The 17,587-nt window shown below is 36.9% G+C and overlaps 1 protein-coding gene across 1 annotated transcript; it reads right to left on the bottom strand.

Moving 5' to 3' along the window:
- Positions 1 to 847: 847 nt before the first annotated feature.
- On the bottom strand, positions 848 to 11,863 carry LOC111408098 (ADP-ribosylation factor 1-like). Its single transcript, XM_023037881.1, has 4 exons — positions 11,728 to 11,863; positions 11,575 to 11,645; positions 11,362 to 11,481; positions 848 to 970 (listed from the first exon to the last, which is right to left on the bottom strand). Exons 1-4 carry the CDS (start codon positions 11,861 to 11,863, stop codon positions 848 to 850), a joined length of 450 nt encoding a protein of 149 aa, XP_022893649.1.
- Positions 11,864 to 17,587: the final 5,724 nt, after the last annotated feature.

The raw sequence follows: 17,587 nt of genomic DNA, 5'->3' as shown, positions 1-17,587 counted from the left end.
TTCTTTTAATTCTTTGAAGTTAAAGAATAGTGGTTTGTTTTGGTACTGGTGAGACAATTGAATACTACTAAATAGTATTGAAAAAGAATACTGATCCATAATCTCGTAACATTAATGATTTCATGGTAGTTAAGGAAATCCCTTTAGAACTAATGATAAATTGGGTTTGACAAGAGAATCACTACAGCTAAAGTGGCTGCACATGAAGGTTCCTCCGGCAAAATGGTGGGTTCAAAGGTCCAGTGGCCGAATTAGATTTATGTCACAAATTTAAAATTGACCATTCTATTAGACTTTTTACATTGTGATCTATTGTAGTATATGATTTTTGTCATAAAACATAATAAACTTTTAAATGGAGTGTTAGGATCCAAATCTAAGTGGATTCTAGTAATAACAAATATTAAGCATTAAATATGTGGGATAAAAACATTTATTCCAAACCAAACAATGCCTTTAAGAGAATTATATAACTGAACACGCATCAGAACTCTTTGGAAGTTCTAAACAAAAACCAGAAAGATCTATAAGCTGGCACGCACATATGATTAATTATTGATAAACCTGAACTTCCAACTTGGCATGAACTTAGACCTCATGCTTGCAAGAACGGAGCGACTGTGAGAAACTAAATCGAATACAAATGAAGAAGAAAGCATATCGACACTATCAGATAAATAGAACTTGCCTAGTAAGGAATGGTTTAAGAGAGCCAATTGAGACCCTCGTAAAGCCCCTTTCTGGATGTGGCATAGGTCTCTGGATGGACCTAGAAGCAGCAAGCGAAACCAACTCAGGTAAAAAAATAGCAAACAAAGACAAATGGCAATAAAGAACCAAGATTTGTTTACCAGTGATACTTCCTCAGCGAGTGCAAGCCAAGCTTGTCTATTATTTCAACAACAATCATTGCATGGGGGAGATCTTGTTTGTTGGCAAATACAGGTAATGGAGCATCTCGAAGCTCATCCTGAAATAGAACCAACATTATTATATGATGTGAAAATTATCAAACTAGTCAAATTTTACCTTGTTACTTACAAAAATGTCACTTTTTTAAAGTGATAGCAAAATTGTCATATTTGGACTTTTTTGCCCCTCTTACTAAGTTCAATCCCATCTGAGTCCTTGTTTAAATATGACATGACAACACTTGAAATTGTACAAAATCTCTGAAATGTCAGGTACTTGGAGAGGAAAAAAAAAGAAAAAAAAGAAAACTAGTGAACGAAGAAGGTGAAACGACCAATTGTTGGAACGAAGGAGAAGAACAAACCAGTGTTGAAACACAATCCCTTCTCCCACACATTCTCCTCTTTCATTGGAATCATCCCCTCCATCGCACTTTCCCTTCTTTCACCGCCGGCGAAGACCGAGAGCACTCCGTTCCGTGATCCGAACCGGCGAAAGGCAAGACTCCCCTCTTACATTCGAATCGTCGAACCACCAGCCATCAACAATCGCCATGGGTCACTTTACCGTGGACGAAGACCATCACTAATTTGTTCAGGTTGGTATTGTAGTAATTTTATGCAATTTTTTCTCACACATCCCTTCTCTCACACATTCTACTCTTTCATTGGAATCATCCCCTCTATCGTACTTTCCTTTCTTTCACCACTGATGAAGACCGAGAGCAGTCCGTTGCGTGATACGAACCGGCGAAAGGTGAGACTCCCCTCTGACATTCGAATCATCGAACCACCAACCATCAACGACCGCCATGGGTCACTTTACCGTGGACGAAGACCATCACTAATTTCTTCAGGTTGGTGTTGTATTCATTTTATGCATTTTTTCTGAAGAAGAGGAAATATATACATAAAACAGCATATGACAGTTTGATAATCCATTGAACTTGGGAAATTAGTTCTACTTCGAGATTGTTCATATAATTAGGCACAAGGGTTCTTTCTGTATTAGTGTAATTTGTTTGAGTATAGTTGGGATTTCATTGTTTGAATGTATTGGGTAGAGTATGTATGGATTTATTTGACTGATTTGAATATAAAATGGCTGTAATTTCATGCTTGCTGTTTGGTAGAAGATAGAATGAACATTTTTTCCCCTTTACACATCTTTGTTTGAAGTGCTTTTGGGAAATGATTATAGTTGTGGTCGTTCAATAACCTGCTTGGGAAATTTTGGATTAATTAAGACTTTAGGGTTGAATGTACCAATGGCGAACTATATTCCAATTTTGTGTTGAATTTTTGAAGATTTAAGAGTTGAATGTTTAATCAGTACCCAACTTTTGATATGCTTTTCATAATAAATGAGGGCTTTCGTTCAACGGGATTTGGTTATTTTTCTTTTCTCAGCATAATCTTGATCTCAATGAATTGGGTTTTGACAAAGCTTCGAAATGTGGTGTCCAAAAATGTCGAATTTATAGTACTTGCTTTACCAATAGTCGTTGTGAATACCATAGTATAAGCCGATCATTTGTTGACAAAGATCTGTTGTTGTGGTTTTATATGTCTCACTTCTGGATTAGTTGTGATGATTTCTGGTATAAAATGGTTGTGGAGACAATAATAAGATAGTATAAGTTACAATTTGAAATAAATTATACACACCTTATCATAATTTAATATCATCACTTACCAAAAATATAAGTGGTTATTGTTGTTGGGCTTTTGTTTGTATTGGACAGAAGAGACGCATATCGAAAACTTGTGCTTGTCCAATTTTGGGTCCTTCTTGTGAAATTGAATTTTCATGGAATTTCGATGGATAACTTTATACATATGTGGCAATTTTTGGTGCAGCGAACTCTTGTGACTGCAAAAGTTGATTTTTTCTGCTAAATTATAAACAGGATTTGGTTTTTTATGATTTGATTTGGTTGAATATAAACTATCTGATGGTAGGATTTGGTTGCTTAATTTGATGGGATGCCTAGAATGAATTAATAGTAATTTTCTTCCATTTCGTTGATTGTTTTAAGTATTGTTGAGCTAAATGAGGTGTACAAAATGGTGTCATTGATTGTCTTAAGTATTCATGAAATAGTTGATGTGTATGATACTGTGTCCTACCTACTTTGACCTCTAAAATTGTTTTGTTCAAATCACTTGCATACATGTCCTTCACTATGTCATATTCACTCTCCATTTATGTCTCATAAGTACGGTTACTATCTCACGCTAGGATTTCGTTGCTCAATTTGATGGGATACGTAGGATGGATAAATATTAATTTTCTTTCATGCCATTGATTGTCTCAATTACTGTTGACCATGTTGAGGTGTACAAACTGGTTTCATTGATTGTCTTAAGTATTCGTTAAATAGTTGAGGTGTATGATACTGTGTCCTACCTACTTTGACCTGTAAAATTGTGTCGTTCAAGTCACTTGCATACATGTCCATCACCGTCTCATATTGACTCTCCATTCAGACTCACGTACATAAATTTGTTTCCTATATTTGATAAGAAGTACGGTAACTGGAATGGCTACGAATCCTAGCATGTATGTCTGCCTTCACACATCCTCCGTTATTACTTCTGAAACATACTTGTATGTGGCACTGCCTAATATGTTCAACTTACACCCCGCGGCACGCATAGCAACTCCCAGTGAACTGTCGACCCCGACACTTGACTCTCTATTTTTTTCGACAGTTAGCCTATCATTCGTATTTCAACATCAACCGTCGGTATCGACAGCTGTCCACGGACAATTTGTCGATACCGACGTATGATTTCTGGAGTTCTCGACAGATCACTGTATCCATGATGTTCAATCCTTATAGCGTTAGACATTATACAATATTGTTTATGTTTATAATCTAATCCCATGGGTTTTGTCATCGTACCTTGCTGGGCATATGGAGTTTGAATTCCTGATTCCAGAAGATGCATGGTTGCGGGCCCACATTTCCCAACGCAGCAACCTCAAGTATGTTAAGACTTTGATGGACCATTTTGACGAGCGACAACGTGAGGACTTTCGTAACTCCCCCCTCGGGTATCTGGCTGATATTCCAGACATTTCAATTCTCTGCCCAACTAATCCTACGGCTACTGTTTAGAACAATCCACACAGAAAAGGTGAACGAGCTTTGGTTCAATGTGCAAGGCCACCTGATGAGATTCGGTCTACAAGAGTACGCTGCTGTGACGGGGTTAAGATGCAGTGTCTTCCCTGAGGGGGACGATTTTGATCGATTGATTGAGAGGAAAAGGTTGAAAGAGAGGTACTTTAAGTCCAATGACAAGGTCTCATTGGCACAACTACAGTCTACTATTGCCCGACCATCAATGACCCGTGCTGATCGCTACAAGCTAGGGCTGGTTCTAATTGTCGAGGGAGTATTCAATGCTTCGGATAATAACGTCGGTATCCATTTGCCATTTTTATCAATGGTGGACGACCTGGACTTCTTTTTTTCCTACCCTTAGGGTAGAGTTGGATATAAGCGATTGTTGCACGGGTTCCGGGGTAGATTTGCAAGAAAATTCGAAAAGACTAAGAGGAGGAAGGAGCAAGAGATTATATGCACGGTTCATGGCTTCCCCATCACAATGCAAGTATGCACACTTCGTAACATTAGCATAGCATGCATGATTTACCCCTCCTGTGGCATTGCACATATAATCTCTGTAATTTTAATGTGTTTTTGTTGTTGTAACAGGTTTGGGTGTTCGAGGCGATTCCGGAGATTAGGGAACGCTTTGGTCAGCGAGTTGGTGAACGACTACCACGAATTCTTCGCTGGTCCACTCGAAAGCAGCCACAACATCGTACATACGATGCATTTTTCAAGAATGTACAGGTACAATTTCGACATGTCTTTGTTTCCCCTTTACCATCTTGTTACTATCTGGCACATTCTCATGTGATTATCTAAACCTCATTTCACAGATGCATGTGTACGCAACTCTCCGGCCCACCGATGTAGAGGCTAAGTAGCCATATCTGTCCTCTCTCATGCTGTACGATGATCCCCCGGTGCCCGTGCTTGATGACATTGTGAGGACTGTGGTTGCGCCACAGATTCGTTCGTTACACGCCTAAAGTGGAGTTGGTGGACAGTCGGGAGGTCAAAATTTGGAGGACAGAGTCCGTAGTGGACAAGTGGTGATGGGGAGACATCTGGAGATGATGAGAGTAATGGGGAGTCGAGAAGTGATCTTGAAGGCGACGACAGTAAGGATACCTGTGATTCTTCCACCCCTCCAGGGGCACCGATTCGTTCACCAGTACGAGGGCGTACGACAAACTCACTGCCACTTCGAACATCTGCTTCCAGCTTGACGAAAGGGGAAGTTGAGGAGCTGCTACTCGACCAAAGAATCCTCTTCGAGATGTGACTTTGGACTGTGAAGCTTGAAATTGAACAGCACGTGACATTTGAATGTACAAGACTCCGTGAGTTCATTGCTGCCCAAGTGGCCCCACATTCCCCTACCATCGCTCCATGCTCAACGGGCGCCATTTTCGAGCCCGGTCCTTCAGGTTGTTCCCCACAAGGTATGAATCAAACAAGTGCTATTCGGTTATATTTTTTGAAATTGACCACAAGGTTATTCGGTTTTTTCTTGTTACAATTGGGATATAGATGTACATGGACGAGGCACAGACCCATTGCCCATGCCAATTGAAATGGGAGTTGACACAGGACGATCACAGCCTCCAGGTACGTGCATTATTAACGAGGGATTCTACATATGTTACTGCCTGACGTTGTACGATGCTTGAGTTGGGAGATGTAATGTGCTCTCATGACATCACTGTTACTTTTCACAGTCGGAGCATACAGTCCTCCATGTATGGACGAGGGGGAGCTGCTTGTCGGAACTGAAGACTTGCCAGGTATGTGGGTATTTCATGCACAATTCGAAACATATTATTTCATCGAGTACGCATGTTGCAAAACATGACATAACAAATGTGCTCACATTATTTTACTGTTGTTGTCAATAGAGGGAGCTGACATTGCACCATGCCCGGACGCCGAGCATGAGCCGTTGCCCACTCCAATTGACGGTCAGGAAGGTATTGCGTCCATTACAAGCACTTTTCGCAATTTCATGTCATTGCATTTGCTTCCTAATGTTTCGTCGAATGCTATGCATTTACGTATGTTCTGTTAATAAGACGGAGCTGCCACAAAGCCCTCAGATGCGGCCGCAGTCAGCGATGCAGAGATTGACGGTTGCAACATCACAGATGGCGAAGGTAAGTTCATTGCATGCGTTACTACTGCGTATAATACGTATGGTTAGTGAATGTCATTGACAGTAACTTACTGGGCCCTTCCATTGTTATGTAGGTATTGTCGCTATTGTACCTGTTCCCACCACTGATGTACCTGTTCTCGCGCCTATACCAGAAGGAAGAGGTAGAGTTTCTATGACGAGACGGCTCCGCCTGGCTATGACGTCCTGCTCCTGCCACGAGGACTCCGTACACGAGGGGGAGGGAAAAGACATTAAAGAAGTAATTGTGACTGAAGTGGCGGGATGTCAGGACGATGGGGTTGCTTTTGGTTTTCGCTTACCTGTCGAGGCGTGCAGATGGTGAACATAGTAGACTTGAACAACTAATCACTTGCTTTTACGTTTATTCTAACATTGACGCTTTACTTTTTCATTTGACATGTGCGTTGGAATTTTGACAAGCGTCCCACATTTTGCCTTGCCGTTAGTTATGACATAGTCTGTGTCCACTTGTCATGACATTTGGTTCTACTGTTACAAGCCGGATACCTTGTTTATGTCTTATATTACGTGAACAGTCAGAACCTAAATTGACAGATTTCGTTTCAGCAATACTTTACTATATAAGCATAATGAGTTCGTCCATAGGAAGCATCGAACCGTTTAACATGGATGAGCCGATGCCGGTTCCCAGTTCCTCTCCATTATTTCCAATCTACATTTCATCAAACGATGACAAAATTGAGCTTCGTACGGGTAGGAAAGCCATTTCCCCTGTTCCCTTCCCAAACTTGGAAAATATTGGGAGTGACGATGGTTTGTCACAGAACGATGTGTTTGATGCTGTGCTCTCGGTCGATGCTGCCTACGAGGGGGATTCCGAGGATGACGATGGGCTGGCATACGTCCTAGAGAACGAGATCATTATCATCTCGTCTGACGAGTCAGGTTAAGACAGCGGGGGAGCAAGTTCGGTTGTCGACGACGAATGAAATGATGGCCGTGGAATGTAGTGAATAAGTAGTGTACAGTCCACTCTTTTGTAGGGATGCAGTTGATTAACACAGAACCAAAATGTCTGCATGAACATGTCCCTTCGCCGTAATCCGGGTAGTGTATTTTGTGTATAGTCTAGTCTAGTCAAACTGTCGAGAATTACAGATTTCTATCTGTTGGGATCGACAAATTAACCTACATCTATATTTTGCACCACGTTTGGTGGATGTTATGAAATGCTATTTATTTAGAGTTGATTTCTCTCCGTGGAGGATGATGTTACAAATTATAATATACTTCATGGATATTGAACTTAAATGTTTTAAATGGGGTTCATGATGCGCGCAGTCCAACAAGAGAAGGAAAACGTCCCAATTTACAATTCCATTTGCCTACTACCTTCAAGTATTTTGATTGACGGTGCACTTGGAGGGTTAGTTGTATGTGTTTAAAGACTTTGTTTCAAGCATGTTACAGTTACATTGTTTTCCTTTCATAGAATCTACAGTTTGCCATGTACGTGAAACTGATCTTGAGTGTTGTGCACACATTCGTCAACTGTCGGAAATCTAGAACACATCTGTCGGGATGTGCGTACGTGATGAACAGGACAGTCGGGAAACAAACTCTTATGTGTAAAGAAGGATACCGAACATCCAGAAATGGTAATTATCACACTATTTATAATATAACTTCATAAGGTGCAGGGCACTACGGAACATTGAACATACAACGTCGATTACATTAACAACGTTTAAGGAACTTGTGATACATTGGGGTTCGAACATGTGCTCCGATTATGACCAAGACGACCACAACGAGTGCATTTCCTGCTCGACCATGCAGACTCGTGTCTTGAATGCTTACGTCGGGTCGGTGGTCTACCTGGAGGGCGACGTACAAGTGGTGGAAAAATAGGAGTAAATGTAATTAAACTGGGAACAACCCAGTCCGCTTCACATCCAATAGGATATATAGCTTCGCTATAGGCACCCCTCCAGTATTTAGATGTGTAATAAGGGGAGCAAAGGTCATACAATGACTTTCCTTTGAAGCAAGCAGTACGAGTTGCATGAGCACATGGCATACGGTTTAGTTGGAACTCACGACACGTGCAGGTGTCTTTGAAAAAGTCAACTATGTCCACGTCGTTGGATATTTCAACCTGAGTTAAGTTGTTTGTCAACAACTGGGCTCGAAGCCTAGTTCCAGTTTCAAATGCCATCCGTAACTCGTTTTCCATCCTCGGCGTCAATACTGTACTGCATTTGGTCGCATTTTTCTGACGTTCATAAAACCACTTCTGCAAAGTACTCCGAATGTGTTCGACCAAGCAAGTTATTAGTAAAGAACGGGCTTCTCTCAACATGGAGTTCAGAGACTCAGCGTTGTTGTTCGTCATGATGTTGTAACGGTGGCTAATAAATAGTGCTCGGGACCAAAATGAATAACCCGCACGCTCTAAGTACCCGTGCGCTCTTGTGCTCACCCTGCGGATCTGTCCCATGAGTCTTTCAAAGTCCTCAACCCGATATGTCATAGCAGCTCGTTTGAATAGAAGTATTACACTTGCATTGCTGTACCGCTGTATTAGGTTCTTTTCGAGATGCCAGATACAACAACCATGGTGATATAATGGAAACAATTGAGTAATAGCTTTGTCAATGCTCTTTTTTCTGTCTGAAACAAATATGAGGTCCTCAGAGTCCCTTATAAGCTCTTTCAAGTTGGACATAAACCACTTCCAGGATTTATTGGTTTCAGCATCCACGATCCCCCATGCTAACGGATATATATGTTTGTTACCATCTTGGGCAGTTGCCAGTAGAAGTGTCCCTTTGTATGGACCCTTCAGATGACTGCCATCAACACAAATAACGGGTCTCAAGTACTACGTGTAACCACGAATACTTGCACCGAAAGCTAGGAAGAAGTAATGAAATCTATTTTGAGAATCGAGTTCTATGTGGGTTACTGTCCCCGGGTTACTCTCTCCTACGACGTGGTAGTATGAAGATAATTTCTGAAAACTGGCTTCCGGTGTACCGTGTAGCATAGTTAAGGCATGAAGCTTTCCCCTACGAGCTTTGTTGTAACTGATTTTCACACCAAACTCACGTTCCATATCACGTGCAATAGCGGTAGGGTCATACGATCGACCTGGAGGATCCAGTTTGCCTAAAATGTGCTCGGCAATTACAGAACTAGTGACATGTCGATGTGCGTTACGACGAAAATCAAGGGAACATGTGTGCACGTTGATGAATTTACGGATCATGAAGATTGCAGATTGCTTGACAGTAGAAGTACGTAGCATCCACTTGCAATTATCATCCACACATACAACGGTTAACATTTTCATGCTTGACCTGCTCACCCGAAATTGAAACTTTTCTTGCAAAGCAAGCATACGAATCTTCGAGTACAATTGTTTCTTGCTAAAGAATATTTGCTTTTCGGCGAGAACGACGGCTGTCATCCACTCATCTGTGCCTAAACTCATGGAATGTGATGACACTGGCTGGTCAATTTCAGCAATAATAGCATCATTCGTACCATGTAACAGGTTCTCTAAGTGCTCAACGGATGCTGCAGCCTCGATATGGTCAAGTGAAGGTGCGGGTGCTTCGTTGTTCGACCCATTGTGCTCATGATTGACCTCACCATGTCTTAAAGTCTGGGGACATTCCGTTAGGCCAAACCGGTTCTCTACATAGTTTGCTTCCCTCGCCATGTCAACACTGGGGACCTCGATTTCCATAATAGTGACGCAGAGTGCAATCTCCTTATAAATAGATATGTACCAATTTAGGTCCTCATCGTCGTGTATCTCTGCCGGAGGTATATTCAAATTCGGGACTTTGAACTTCAACTCAATTTCATTGCGGGGTTCAACAATACCAAGTTTCTCCTTCAATCTTAATATAAGTTCTGTTACGGTAATGTTTCTCGGCGCTAAAATGGAAGTCGTTTTGTCCCCTCTCCACTTCCATTCGTCATCCACGTGAACAAAGTTCCCCCCATGCAATACGATAAGTCTCAGATCTTGAGCCATACCTGAAATGTTGGGAGTACAAAAGTCATAATTCTGCACATTTATGTCGAAAGATTTAATACAGTCCAATTGGCTCATTACAATACTTTGATCCATGTAGTACCAAAAAGAGAAAGCTTTTCAGGTGTCAAAATCGACGATTGAATTCTCTGCCCATCCTGACAGTTACTAAATGTCGATTTCGACAGTTCAAATGTCTAACCCGACAGTTTCTACGAAACTGTTCAACACTTGAACGGCATAAGTTTCGGGGAACCTACAAAAAAAATGTGTTTTACTGTTTCAGGAATTTATTGCAACACATTAATGGTCATAATCAATTCTCAACTACAACTTCAACTGATTTCCCCACACACAAAGAAAGTATAACTCAATGCTTCATTAAATATAGAATTACATATGAAATGATTCACATTTTGTTGAGAATATGGTATTTCTTCCCTTTCTAAAATATACCAAGAATAAAAAATTAATGAATAAGAGATGAAGTATGGACAATTAATTCTGACCATGTTTTATTGAATATTTAAAGTACTCAAGTATGGCATGCAAAAATTTCTTTTCTACTACCTCACCTTTGAAATTGATCAATAGCTTTCCTTCATGCCTTATTGATAATGAAGGGGGATGATGAAGAAGAAAAAGCTATTTCAACTCCTACTTGTGTGTGCTCTTTGTACACATTTCACCCATTTTTTTAATCAAAAATTCATATTATACAATATAATATTCATTTCTTCAATATTAACAATAAAGATAAATAAATAATCACATCACACCATTAATAGTATTCAAATCAAGCATTTATTGCTCCTAAAAAGGTGTCAAAGGGTAATATTGACATTCTGTGGGGAAAAAGTGACATTTTTGCAAAAAAATTGTGCAAGACAAAATTTTTTGTGCATTTTCATATTTAGTGACATTTGTGTAAATTCCCCTTATATGATTATCAAAATTATCTTTTATTGTTTTCATATAATTAAAAGAATAAATAACAAAAACAAGACAGACCATTTCTATATTGAATTGAAGTTAAGATTAATTTAATCAACTGTAAGTCTACTATATTATTGGGATATAAAATCGAAAAGATGGAAATTTTTAGGATTTCCAAAGACTAACAGTTAAAGATAGGAAATTTACCTCATTCAACATCTTGTGCAGTTCATCCCTTACCTCCACAATACGATCCCTGTCATTGCTGTCAACCACAAATATGATTCCCTGGGTGTTTTGGAAGTAGTGCCTCCACAATGGACGGATATGTGAAATGCGAAAGTTTTTCCATGCTCAGAATCACAGAACTCAACCTCATATAAAGAAATGGTTATAGATTGTTAAAACAAAAGTTCCCACCTTGTCATCACCACCGAAATCCCAAATAGTGAAGTTGATGTTGTTGTTCTCAAAAGCCTCAACTTTAAATCCTGCATATGATAAATATCAAAAAGAGTTCGGTGAGAGTAACTGAAAGAAACAGAGTTGCTAAGTTTGCATGAATGTATATACCCATGGTACGAGAGGTAGTTAAGATCTCTCCAAGCTTAAGCTTGTTCAGGATGGTGGTCTTACTAGCAGCATCAAGACCAACCATTAGAATGCTCACTTCCTTCTTGGAGAAAACCCAGGTGAATGTCTGCCCCATTTCTCTTTCTAGCTTTTGATCCCTACAGCTAATCAAGATTATAATACATCAGATTTTACTAGTAAATTCATGTATGAACCAAGAAGAATTTCTAACAAAAAAAAATGTGGTTGGGAAAATGAGAACATGTGAGCAATTAAATGATTGCAAGCTAAAATTTGAGGTGATTGTACGTAACTGAGAGATGATCCGGTGAGAGAGGCAGTGACTGAACATGCTGAGGTTAAAGATGGATGATGGTTATCAAAATGAGAAGTCATACTGCCTCTCGATTTATGCTTAGCTATGAATCAATCTACATGTTTAGATTATATATGCTCTTAATCCGACGGTTAGAGCAACAATTAAGCGGTTCAATTGCCTCTTCTATTCTGACTGTGAGATTACAACTGCCGATTCTATTCTAAATGTGAGATTAAGAGCCTCTAATCTCAGATGTTTTCGGATATGGTTTAAATGCAAAGGCAATGTGAGATTACGACTGCCGATTCTATTCATTTGTTTGACAATGTATATTCCGATATCATCTTCAACGTGATGCATTTCTTACTTTTTCTCGTTCCACAAGATAATTTGTCTCTATTTTTATTGATTTTTTTATGATCTGTATTTGAAGGAAGAAATGCTAAAAATTGTAATGGCTCTTTGTTTATAACCAATTTTATTTCTATTAGGGAATACAAATCCTAGTGTCAAATTGCACAAAGCTCAAAATTATGTACTGTATCAATTTGGTCAATCCATGATGGGTCAATCTAATTTTATGTACATCATGTTAGAAAATGGACTCAAGAAGGGGCTTTGGACCCTTGAAGAAGATAAAAAAACTCATTGATTTAATACAGAATCATGCTTAAGGCAACTTGCGAAACCGTCCAAAGAATGCTGGTAATTTTCGTCTTTCTTTTCTTCGCACTTTGATGTTCTAAATATGCACTTAAAATTTTGCATAGTTGAAAATTTCAAGCCAATTAGCAATTTTTGTTGACTTTTGTTGATGTAGGGCTTTAGGGGCGTGGAAAGAATTGTTCAATTAGTTTGCATAGTTGAGAATTTCAAGGTGATAAGCAATTTTTGTTTATGTAAGGCTTCAACACTTGAAGGTTTTTACATAGTTTATACAAGGTTTAGTAGTTAATAAGAGATTCCAAATGATACTTTGGTCTATATCTATTTGGTTGACAATAATATGAATTTTTTTAATATGTTTTGCAATCATATTTAATAATTGTACATTGAAGCAGTCTTTGTATAAAGTTGGTAGTTGTTGTTAAAAATGTAGGTTACATTTTCATATCAATGTGTACTATAGATACAATTATATTGCAATGCAAGAAATTGGAAATTATGCGTTTAAAATAGAATCCACGACATACATAAATAATGATGAAGTATTTTAGGCAACGATTGTACATCGTTGAAGCAACAAACCTTTTTTGTCGTGAAATAAATTTAACTACAAGCACAACTTGTCATATAAATAAATATCTATTGCTACAAAATAATTTATGCAATTATTTTGTATGTTGTAACAATCACACATCGTTGCACAAATAATGATGCGACAAACTTCTGGTGTTGTGAAATAAATTTAATTACAAACGTCAATTGTTACATAATAAATTTTACAACAAATGTTAAATATCTTAAAATATATTATGCAACATATCACTCACATTTTAAATCATATTACGCAATAAACATGACTTTTTATTAAAGATATATCACTACGAGCATGTGCTGTTACAAAATAGAATAGGAAACAAAAGTTATACATTTAAAATAATATTTGCAGCAAATTTTTTTCTTGCAAAAACTTTATCGAATAATCATCGTGATAAATTGACTCGTTGCCTTTTTAATTTTTTTTGCGACAAATATAAGTTGCGACGACATTATGGTGACAAAAATTTTGTTGGTATTTCATACTTTCCGTGTCAAACAAATAATGTTGCGAATTTATTAATGCGATGAATGAACAAAAGAATGAGCAAAACTTGTCACAGAATATAACTCGACAATTCTCGCAATAGGCATCTAGTTGTCGTTAAATTACTTTTGCAACAAAATTCCAATTTTTGTGACAACCTTTTTTTGTCGTGAAATAGATTATTTTTCGTAGTGTCTTAATCTCACGGTTATAATAGATTCGGTAAGCAACTGCACTAGTCGCTTTTGTTCTAACCGTAAGATTAATTCTAACCGTGAGATTAAGCTTAATCTCATGCTTAGAACAAAAGCGGCTGGTGTCGTTGCTCACCAATCTATTCTAACCGTGAGACTAAGAGCTCTTAATCTCATGGTTAGAATACATCAATCTTAGTCAAAAAATGTATTAAGTCATTTAGTCCTTATTTAGGATTCGGCCAAAGTCAGTGGATGATAAAATTGCCAATTTGTTAAAAAAAGGCTGCCATGTATTTACCAAGCAAGTGCCAATGAATCTTAGTCAAAAAAATGAATTCAGTTAAGTGGAGGGCAAAATTGACGACGGGATTAAAATTTACTCAAAAGCTATGGACAATTTTTATTTGATAAATCATAATTTAATTGTAGTTAAACTTTTAAATTTTTACTCATTGTAACAATTATTTTTTCAACTTTTTCTTTGTCGAATTCTTATCTTCAACATTCCATTAATTAGGACGTCTTGTCCTTGATGATGATTTATATAAAAATATTTTATTTTCATGCTCTGAAATGACGTAAATATATTTTTTCACATTTTTTATTTATTTGCTTTTTTTTAAATAGGATAGGAAAGTAAGTTGTTTACGTCATTTCAACAGACTTTTGAATGTAAAATTGTTACCAAATGCAAAATACATTAAAAAATGAAAAGTATGAGGATAGGAATGATATGAAAAATCGTTAGGGGACATAACTGCACATATAATTACCCAAAACAATGTTCTAAAAAATGTAAATTGTGACTAAGTGTGGATGTCTAATTTCAAGCTTTACAAGCTTGTCTATGCGTTAAAAAAAAAAAAAAGTTTCTTATTTTTAATTTTTAATCATTCTAAAAATTATTTAATAATTAAATAACACCTACCAAACATCTAAAATTATAAATACTATATTACTTAATAATCACTACAATTAGTCAATTATACGATTTTTGAGTTTTCGAATGCAAAAATTAGACTATTTTTCATAATTTTAATTTTTGAACTAGACAAGTCTTACTTAATAAATTTATAAGAGCTTCGTACATTCCTTCGAAATTAATAGATTTTTATTGTTTTGTAAGAAAATTAACTAAATACTCTCAAAAGCTTGTTTAGGAACTAAAAAGTTGTTCATGTGTGTGGCACAAGTGATCAGTTCTTGTATGGTTTTGTGAAACTAAACCCTTGTTTGGGCACCATTAAAATGTAATTTTGGAAAAAAAAAAAAAAAACTTTGAAATAGTGATTTTTAGATAATGTGGGGTTAAAAAGTAAGGAATTTTTTTTATTTACGTGTAATATTATTTTATGAGAGAATGTATAATTGAAAATGAGTTTTGAGATAATGGGAGCCAAACATTGGCTAATATATAATGGGGCCTTCATAGGTGATCAATCCAAAAGTCGAAATCATAAGTGTGAAAATACTTGAGACTATCCTCTCAAGATAAAACCTGACATAACTAACCAAAAGGAGTTTCTAGGCTGGGAAACCAAGATCAAGTTGCGTGATGGCACTCCTCACTTGGAGAAGGATTTTCACAAATTACAACGAAACGAATAGTTTTAGTTTAGAAATACATGACCTTTAAAAACTATGCTTGAATGAGAGTGTGCGTGTGTAATATTGTACCCAAGAAAAGCAATACATTCACAGTTATGCCATTTTTCACAATTCACTTAGGGTCTGTTTGATTGGTTCAAATTCCATGGAAAATGGAATTCGAATTTCACTATTTTCCAATTTTGTGTATTTGATATGTTTTATTTTCCATGGAATTTTATTTTCTTGGTTGTATTGGGAATTGGTATTTTCTTGGTTTTCCAACCCACTGTTCACCTTTTTTTTTTTTTTTTGGAAATGAAAACAAATTTTAAGAATTATTGTAAAAAAATATTTCCCTTTAATTGACAATTTCCATGTAAAATAAAGTCAAATGAATACCAAAAGATAGATAAATTTTTTTTTTTGACAAAGAAAATAAATTCTATCCCTAATACCAGTAAATTTGATCCCTTTAATTGATAATTTTCATGTAAAACAAAATCAAACGAACCCCAAAAAATAATTTTATTTCAACATTTTTCACGTGAAAAATTATACCAATCAAACACAAAAATTAACAATTTTCAGAAAAATAATTTCTAGGCAATTCAATTCCCTAAAATTCATTTTCTTTCCACCAAAATTTCATCCTTTTGCAATAAACGGACCCCTACAGTAAATACAATGTTTCTTAATACCTTGTTCAGAGGAAGAGAGAAACAAACCAAGATAGCAAAAAATGAAACATTGAGATCTTGATAATGCTATCAATGTTCCCGTAGACTAGCTTCAGCTTCCTACGATCTTTTGAAAGATGTGAAAATCCACTTGCTAAAGCAAATATATTCTCTATCACGAATAATGCCAAATGCAAACAATCCATCCATCTTCAGAAGCAGAGGCATTTAAACATCTGGTCCTAGATATTCACCGAGTTTATCCCATATGTTGAAGCACGGGTTTGAAAGCTCGTTCTCCATAAAATGCTGATTGATTTTGTGCAACCATAAAGATTGCTCCCTAGTATGAAAGCCCAGCTTCAGAACCCCCTAATATGGAGTAAAAATCATTTCCTGTTGCAAGAACAAAGCAAACATCAAACCTCAACATATCAAGAACAAAAATCAGTCACAATAACTCTTCTAACATTTTCTCGTCGTCCTAGCCTATAGTGTGAGGGCATGAACTCAGCTTAAGCCATTTCAAAGAAGAGATATTCAAATACTGAAATTTCACTTATAATACATATTCTCTCAATAAATTCATTTAGCCTTGTTTGAGTCCTATTTTTTAAAAATTTAATTTTTCTGAAATTAATTTTTAATTACATATTCTCTCCATTAAATAATTTTACACTTAAAATTCAATTTCTTTCTTTCTTTTTACTTTTTAATCACAATTCTCCAAAAAATATCATCATAGCACCCACAGTAAAAAGCTATTGGCTCTCATTTAAAACCATCCTAAACTCCCACCCTATAAAGCCTTTCCCTTGTTTATAGAAAGCCCTCTCCTTGATTTGGCGCCAAGTTAGGATTCGACCAACTATTTAGGTTCATGATCTTTCACCCTGGTCTGAGGTAAAAAGATTCATTTACGCCAACACCTAATTCAAAGAGATCAGACAATCACAGATCGAAGAAAGGTTTTTTAGCATAGAAAAGCTACTTAACTTCCATTCAAACCTATTATTTTCTTTTGTAATATAATGGTTAAAGACTGAAAAAATATATCTTAAATTGAAGTCACTAACATTGACCACGTGTTCAGTTTCTATTCAAATTTAATTTTGATTAGAAGTCTTTGATCGATATCCTAAAAACATTAAAATTTGAAAATGGTCTCGAATCTTAGGGGCCATTTCTGACAATATTACACAATCATTACCTCGTATAAGTAGTGGACTGATCCAAGAAAGTTGGGCTGGTGTCATATGGGCCAAGGCCCCTGTGTTTAAAAACCAATATGAGGCTTTATTTTCGAAAAGGGAACATGAAGAATTGAGGG

This window comes from Olea europaea, chromosome 13 (genome assembly GCF_002742605.1).
Source record: "Olea europaea var. sylvestris chromosome 13, O_europaea_v1, whole genome shotgun sequence".
NCBI lineage: Eukaryota > Viridiplantae > Streptophyta > Magnoliopsida > Lamiales > Oleaceae > Olea > Olea europaea.
Note: the sequence above shows the minus strand (reverse complement) of the source record. Positions and strands in the feature narration are given on the sequence as shown.

Coding starts and splice junctions, on each gene's coding strand:
- LOC111408098 (XM_023037881.1), bottom strand. CDS start 11,863: ATGGGGCAGACATTCACCTGGGTTTTCTCCAAGAAGGAAGTGAGCATT. Junction 11,646..11,727: donor AACTACCTCTCGTACCATGG/GTATATACATTC, acceptor TATCATATGCAG/GATTTAAAGTTGAGGCTTTT. Junction 11,482..11,574: donor ATTTCGGTGGTGATGACAAG/GTGGGAACTTTT, acceptor CGCATTTCACAT/ATCCGTCCATTGTGGAGGCA.